Here is an 8,054-nt window from a genome sequence, read left to right as displayed (position 1 = left end):
CCGGCTCTGTCTGTGCCCTCAGGGAGGTGCATGGTCCGTGTGCTGGTTCCCCCCGGTCTGTGCCCTCAGGGAGGTGCATGGTCCGTGTGCTGGTTCCCCCCGGTCTGTGCCCTCAGGGAGGGGAAGATGCCCTGTGTTGGTGCAGGAATCTGCTGTGAGGCGGAAGAAACTCCAACCACTTCTCCCTGTCACTCTGCAGTCGGATTTCCTGTTGTCTTTGTGAACTTAGAGGTTCACAAGGTGACAAGTGTCTCGTAAAATGCTCTTGGTGCAGCTGGCAGTGTTTGTTCAGTAAAACAGCCCAGCAAATAGCTGTGCTCACTTTTAATTTTCTAAAGAGATTTCCTGCAGATGACAGGTTGTTCTCTGAACTGTGACACCTCAGACAGGATAAAAACATATCCTTTAAAAAAAAACCCAACAACCAAACAAACCCCAGAAGCCATGGGCCTTCATACCACAGAATACAGTGATAAAGAAGTGTGATAAAGCAGCGCTGCCCTGGCTCGGTGCCCGCAGAGAGATGAGGGTCCCGGGTGCTGTGAGGGACAGCCCAGCGCTTGGAGCACATCAGGAATCACAGAACTGTAGCACCAATGCAGTTGGAAAAGCCCTGTGGGATCATTGGGTCCAACCCTGTCAACCAGACCTTGGCACTTGGAGCCACATCCAGTCTCTGTCCCTGAGCACCTCCAGGGGCGGTGACTGCACCACCTCCCTGGGCAGCCCCTTCCAATGCCTCATCACCCTTTCGGTGAAAAAATTCTTCCTGATGTCCCAGGAGTGACACAAAGTGCTCCCATCTAGGCTGTGTGTTGTTATGTGTGTTATTACACGTGGTGTTGGGATCCAAACCGTAACAAATTGCTGCCCCCGGGCACTACAGTGTATGTGGGAAATTAGAGATACCCCATGAGTTCACGCTGTCACTGTTGCTTTTCCAGGTGGATCAGGAGAGGACATCTCAACCCTAACGAGGCAGTGGCATTAGCTACACTGGGAGAGCTGCCTCAGCCTTGGAAAAGCTGATACACATACCTTTGGGATCTTACCAATGTGCATTCTGCCCAAAGTGCTCTCACAGTGTTCAGTGACAGCACAGAGTAACCCTCAAGATGTCCAGCAGTTCTGTCAATGGCTTTAAAAGCCATGGAGCTCCCCATTCCACTGAGACAGCTGAATCCCACATGCTTTATTTCACATTAAACTACTCATTTTGTTCATTCTGGAATGCTCCTGTCTCCCTAAAAGAGCTTTTGCTTCTTGGGGATGCTGTTTTCAGTTTGCCTGCATGAAGCAGTGGATCTCTCAGAAATCCAGCTGTCAGTAGGTTTTCCAGGACCCCACAGGGGCAACTGAGAACCTCTTGCCTTGTCTCAGGCTCTCTGGCAAGAAAAGATGGTCCTTTCCATGACACAGTCATGTTTGCTGGCCCCTTAAAAGAGCAATAAAGTGACTGCATGATTTATTAGCTGGTATAAACACATCTGAGCATCTGCTTCCCCAACCATTCCTGTCGCCACACCACCACCAGGACTGCAAAAAACCCTTTGGTGGGGGCAAGACTAAAATACAGTGCCAGTGAGATGATCTTCTGGGACCCAAAGTGGCAGGTCCTCAAATTCAAAGCCTATTTCCTGTAGTTTAGTATCTAAAGAGAAAGATTTTCATGCCTGAGACCAGTAACATTCTTGCCCTCTGAGCATTCCTTACTCAGTCAGATCTTTCCAAAGCAAGCTCACTTGACAGAAAGTAATGGCATCATCTGTTCTGTATTTTTTTAGATCAATGTAGGAAAAATGAGGTCCATGAGCAAGGCTTATCCCCAGCCTTAGAGCTTCCTTGGTGCATTCCTTCCCAGGAATATCCTGGGCCTACTTAAAGCTGCTTAAGAAATCCATCTGATCTCCACAGGGATGGTTCCTGCCTTCAGCAGACACTGGAATTGCTTTACTGAGGTCTGGCTGGACCAGAGCACAGCATGGAGAGAAGTAGAGCAGGCAAAAGCCAGTTGCTGATTCCCAGGAAATCCTGGGTAGCTCTGCATTCCTTGGTAAATTCCTGTGCTAAACACTGAAGCTTGGATAGAAACTCTGCAGTCATTGGCAAAATGGTCCCTTTTCAGAATAGGCTTTATCTCCTGTTTGGGTGGCTTAGAGTTAAAGATCCATTTCTTTCCAGGCTGTACAGCCAGAAGGCAGGATAGAGAGGATGGGAGGTGCTGAGTTCAAAGGTGTGCAAGAGCATTTCCCTGTCAGTGATGGAGTAAAAGGACACTGTCTGCTTTTGCAGCTCCAGGAAAACCCCAACCCTCAGCGGTTTATCCTTGTGTAACAATGTTTCTTGATCCTTGTGCCAGGCTGACAGCTGCTTTTTGGAACCCAGCCATTCCACGCACCAGGAATGCTCTGTTCTTCCCAATTTGTCCCTCTTCCCAATCATTTCATGAGCGACTCCAACAGCCCATCCATCACTGTCCTCAGTAATCACCTCCCAGTAGTGGCACCCCGTGGAGAAGCTCTGGGAACACATCACTTGGCTGATGCAGAATCTCTTGGGAGATGGTTCATACCAGGTGGGGCGGCTGGAAACCACCACTCTGCTGTTCTGGGCTGTGAGGGCCAAGCGCTCGTTTGCTCTCGTGTGGTCAAAAGTCACGTCCTCTGCCCCTGGAAGGGAGAAAGGAAAATATCCTCATCTGCAGGCAACAAGGTGGAACAGAAAGGAAACCCAACCATCACACAATAAACCTGAATCAAAGCTCAGTCCTGCAGGTCAGCAAGAATCCTCAACCCAACACTCACATCCTGGGCTCACTGAAACATTTAACAGGCACAACTGTGGAAATATCCATGGTAGACTCAGGCATTCCAGTGGGAAGGCACCTTGCACCCTACAGGATGGATCCTCTTCCTAACCACAATCTTTTTAAAAAAATACCTTTTTGTCAGTAATAAGTGTGATGCTCACCTTAATAAAACTTAGAGTCATCTGTTCACTGGGACACGTTCCTGCATATTTTATCAGCAAAACATTTGTTTTCTGTTTTAAGCTCCAGCTGTAGTACTGTGTGTTGGCTGTAAAAATATTTCTGTCAAAATGGTGCAGAATTGAGATAATAACTGGAGTCATTACAGCTTAACAGTAAGGACCAGTGAGGTGCAGGACCTGCCTGTACAAAACTCAGACTGTGCAGCCAGCACCAGCCACCACCCAGCTCACACACCTCCATCAAACAGCTCACACACCTCCAAAAACCAGCTTTCTTATCTTTTTTTTTTTATCTTGTATACACAGCCAGGTACAGTGTTGCTTTGTGCTCAGTAACTGATTCATTCCCGGCAACTTCACTGCTTTGCTGTGCTTCAGGGACACAGCCAGATCTCCTGCCCATGGCTCCGAGAACAGTTTTTCTTCAGCAAATCCACAGCCTCACAGTCACCTGAGTGTTGTCAATAAGGGTCCTGCTGGATACTCACACTGAGAAAACTGGCTTGGAATCACCAGGTCTGGAATTTCAGCTGCAGACTCTGGGGGTGATGAGCAGACACTTGTCTCCTGATACGAGTCTGGAGGTTGCACTTAATAAAAAAAACAAACAAAAAAAAGAAGTGTTAAAGCATTTCTTCAAAATGTAAATAGGAAGTGTTTATGCTTCTAAAGGAAAACACACCTTAAATAAACCCAGCTACTGGTTAAAGTACAAACCAAAGAGTTGATTTTTTAGGTTGTATAAGTTATCAAAGGATGTGTAGGCAAACATTTTTACCCAAAATAAACAAAACACTGTATGCTGCTGCCCTGAGTGTCAGAATGGAGCAGCCAGAAGAGTGAGATGGGTAAAGCAGTTGGATCTTTCTATGCAGATGCACCATTTTCTGTCATAAAAGTCTTTAAAGTGTTCTTAATTTTTTTTCTGAGTATCCCATGTTTCTTGTGTTACTTGCATGTGCATTTCATGAACACTGAGTAATTTTTTACTTCATTTGCTACATCCACTCCCTCTAAGAAAGACATTTCAAAATAAGGGAAACTCACCTGGTGGGAATTGCTGAGGGTATTTATCCAAAAGTAACATTTCCAACTTTCTCTTAAGATCTTCTACAGCACTTCTGACAACATTAAGCTTCTCATCAAGTGTAATTTTATTCATTATTGAAAGTGAGCCTTCATAAGGTAAGTTACTCTAATAATGACAACAGGATCAAGAGAAAGATGTAAACAACAGCAGTTATTTCATCTAGCAGACCAGATTATATTATAAAGGCAGAGTGGAAAAACAGTAGTGATCTCTCCAAAAATCTTATCCTTTGTATCAAGAGTTTCCTTTATAGGATAGTTACCTGAGAGAACTAATCTGAAATCTTAGAGAAAATAGGGAAGGATAGTTTATTCTTATTAAAAAATAAGAAGACCTTGTTTTCCCTCAGAAAACTGAGAGTGAGCCCCACTCCAAATTCCTGCTGGGTGACCTGCATCACTGGCACTGTTGTTTTCAACATCAAAGCAGGCTCTGCAGAACCTCAAGTGCTTTAACTGCCTCTTTTGAGGGCCCTTGATGTGTTTTCCCCAAGAAAGCTGTTACAAAACACTTAAAGCTCTGTGAGTTCTTTAACTTGCACACTTGGGTGTATATACGAATTCTGGAAAATAAAAAGGTTGTGAAGGATCTTAACTTTAGATTTGACTGAGGACTGGATTTAAGCAATGTAGTCCCCACTTCACTCCAGCTCACCAAGGCCCTTGGAACGAATCTGGTTTGGAATTGCATCCCCAGCCTGTGCCCTTCTTTAGTACTATTCTCCCTCTGAATTCCTCACTCCAAACTCCCTGTAACACCAATGTCCATGGATTGGCATCACTGTCTCCAGTGAGAACAGTGCAGTGGGGACCTCAAAGTGCCCTGTTCATACTCAGCTATCCCAGACATTGAGCTTGAGAGCTCCCTCTCATATTCTGCCACTCATTTCATCACTTACAGTTTGGGCTTTGCTGTCTGTGAGCTGGTGAATAGTCTCCTCAATCTTCTGTTGAGCAGCTTTTTGCTCTTGTTCAATGAACATCAATGTGTTTCTCTCTTGTCTTTCAACATATTCCTTCATGCAACAGAAATCTCGAGTAATCTGGCTTTTGATCTGAGCTGTGTATTCCTGAAAGGCAGAAAACACGGAGTTCATTGTGTGGTTGGGAAAGATGTGTGGAACATGAGAATCTACTGCCCCATTTAATGTGCTCTTTGACTGACCCCTGCAGACCAGAAAACTTTATTCAAATGAATAAAATACATTTGACACTATTCCTGCATTACCTGCAGTGAGATTTTGGGCATGTTAAGGATCTTGACTATTTTATGGACAGTGGATTCTGTTTGACAAGTCAGAAAGAATCAATATTCTCTCTCTTTGTGATTTGCATTTTGCATATAAGAGTACCAGAAACACTCAGGGATAAGCAGAAAAAGGCAAAAATGCACAACCCCAGAGGCCTTTGTGCCAGCCAGGACAGGAGTTAGTGCAGCTGGTGCCACAGTTAATTCTCATCCATAAAAACAGAACTGTGACAGAAAAGAAGGAAACAAAAAGGCAGATTCCTGCTCTGGGCTGGAAAGCTGCCCTGGAGTCAGTCACATCTCCAAGCCAGAGCAGTGGAAGCAGAAGGTAACTGCAGGTGATGAATGTACAACATGTACCTTGGTTTTATTGAGATCTCTCCTCAACAGGGGGATGGTCTCTGCAGATATTTCTGGTTGCGTGGAGCTTTCCCATATCTCTTCCTCCTTTAAAGTGACACATTGGACCATTTATCCACATAACCCTCAAAGAAAGCATGACTAGGTTAAGCAGCAGGATAATAAACATACCCAGATCACTGACATTAGTTAAGCACTGGACTGCTTGAGGAGGGGCCTGGAGGACACAATTCTGAGCAGGAATAATCACAATGAATTCAACATGCAACAGTTACCAATTGCATCTTCAAATATAATTGTGAGCTTCAGGTCTTTGCTTGACTGAAGAAGGGGTTTTTTTAGATACATATGTGCTAAAATATTCTTCTCCATCGCCTCCAAGTCTGGGAGTTATTTTAAGTGGATCTAGATACTAAACCAGTCCTATTCTGTGCCACGAAGCTGGGTGGAGCTGTAGCACCGCTTAACAGTTATGTGTCCTTTCAGGAGCCTCCAGTGCAATGCTAATACAGTCAGTAACGCTCAGAAACAAGAACACTTATTACCACCGTACTTCAGCTGAATACATACAGATATTAGTTCTTCTACTTCAGCTGTGCAGCCCTCAGTGTGTCAGACACACCAAAGAACCCCAAACACTGTTTTAGTTAAACCCATCTGCTCAAGGTACGGTGCTTGTTGTGTTACTGTGCCGGGGATGGAGTGGGATGGAGCCTCGGGCTGTACGGGGGCTGCAGCGGGATGGAGCCCCGGGCTATTCCGGGTTGTTGCGGGATGGAGCCCCTGGCTGTCCCGGGACGGAGCCCCGGACTGTGGAGGGATGGAGCCCCGGGCTGTGGAGGGATGGAGCCCCGGGCTGTCCCGGGATGGAGCCCCGGGCTGTCCCGGGATGGAGCCCCGGGCTGTCCCGGGATGGAGCCCCGGGCTGTCCCGGGATGGAGCCCCGGGCTGTCCCGGGATGGAGCCCCGGGCTGTGGAGGGATGGAGCCCCGGGCTGTGGAGGGATGGAGCCCCGGGCTGTCCCGGGATGGAGCCCCGGGCTGTCCCGGGATGGAGCCCCGGGCTGTCCCGGGATGGAGCCCCGGGCTGTGGAGGGATGGAGCCCCGGGCTGTCCCGGGATGGAGCCCCGGGCTGTCCCGGGCTGGAGCCCCGCGCTGCCTCGGGCCGTACCTTCTCCCCAGGTCGCCGCCCCGCCGAGCTCCGGTCGCCGAAGACAACAGCTCCAGAGGGTTCATCCTGGGTTTCCAGCTTGTCCTCGCTCAGCTCGGGCGGGATGAGGCTGAGCAGCGCGGCCAGCTCGCGGTTGGGCCGCAGGTCGCGGAGCTCGAAGCCCTCCCTGCAGAGCGGGCAGCCGGGCCCGGGCCGGCCCGCGCGGTACCGGCTGATGCAGCGCCGGCAGAAGCTGTGGCTGCAGCCCGCGATCCGCACCGGCTCCGAGAAGAACTGCAGGCACAAGGAGCACCTCAGCTCCACGGCGGCCAGGAGCCGCTCCAGCTCGATGGCAGCGGCCATGGCCCGGCCGGGGCAGAGCACAGAGGCCGCACGGTTTCGGTTTCCGCGGGAGCCTCCTCCGGGGGCGGGAGCGCCGGGGCGGAGCGGGCTGGGCTGGGCTGGGCTGGGCTGGGCTCTGCCCTGTCTCCTCCTCTCCTCCGGTGTCAGCTCCGTCAGAGCTCCCGGGGCTCAGCCCAGCGCCACTCAGCGCTTCCTCTGCTGCGACTCGTTCCCAGGATTCGGGTTGACTGTGGGAATGGACTGTGATGCAGAGCTGTCCTGGACCTGGCCTTGACTCATACTGACTCTCCAAAAAAGTCCTTGTTATCGGCAGGGTTTCGTTTTCACCGTGAATTTCCCGATTTTGTAGCAGTGAGCCGCTGACATGGGCAGACTGCTGACCCAGCCGGGACAGCGAGGGCACAGCCCAGCCCAGCCCAGCCCGGCAGAGCCCCGCCCGTGGGAAGTTCAGGCCACTGGATGCACTGAACCCTTCTGAGGTCATCCTGGGCTACTCAGGTCATCTCAAAATAACAATTAACACATGTCAAACCAAAGGAAGACTGCCATTGTTCCTTGTACAAGTCAGAGGGTGCTTTCTATTGATTTCGGGAGCTGCAGGATTAGGCCGTTTAACAGATGTGCTGAACCAGCATGGGAACCAGACTGAATCAAGCTGCATGGGGAGAGCAGGAGCACATCAGCAGGCAAAACTGCTGCAGATTGCTCAGAGCTGGCTGATGAACTGGCTGAGACAGCAGAGTGATGATCCAATTCAATTCTTTTGCACTGCTGGGGAGGGGGGAAGAGAAGAATTAATCTCACTCATTCCTGCAAGTATTGGCACTTCCTCATTTCTGCAGAAGAGGAGAA

General features: G+C 49.2%; 1 protein-coding gene across 1 annotated transcript; it reads right to left on the bottom strand.

The window, feature by feature from the left end:
* Positions 1-1,448: 1,448 nt before the first annotated feature.
* RNF135 (ring finger protein 135) lies at positions 1,449-7,846 on the bottom strand. The gene is made up of 6 exons (XM_032706889.1): positions 6,861-7,846; positions 5,690-5,776; positions 4,980-5,150; positions 4,039-4,186; positions 3,480-3,581; positions 1,449-2,669 (listed from the first exon to the last, which is right to left on the bottom strand). Exons 1-6 carry the CDS (start codon positions 7,200-7,202, stop codon positions 2,134-2,136), a joined length of 1,386 nt encoding a protein of 461 aa, XP_032562780.1. The 5' UTR covers positions 7,203-7,846; the 3' UTR covers positions 1,449-2,133.
* Between the last annotated feature and the right edge of the window lie 208 nt (positions 7,847-8,054).

This window comes from Chiroxiphia lanceolata, chromosome 19 (assembly GCF_009829145.1).
Source record: "Chiroxiphia lanceolata isolate bChiLan1 chromosome 19, bChiLan1.pri, whole genome shotgun sequence".
In the NCBI taxonomy this organism is placed as follows: domain Eukaryota; kingdom Metazoa; phylum Chordata; class Aves; order Passeriformes; family Pipridae; genus Chiroxiphia; species Chiroxiphia lanceolata.
Note: the sequence above shows the minus strand (reverse complement) of the source record. Positions and strands in the feature narration are given on the sequence as shown.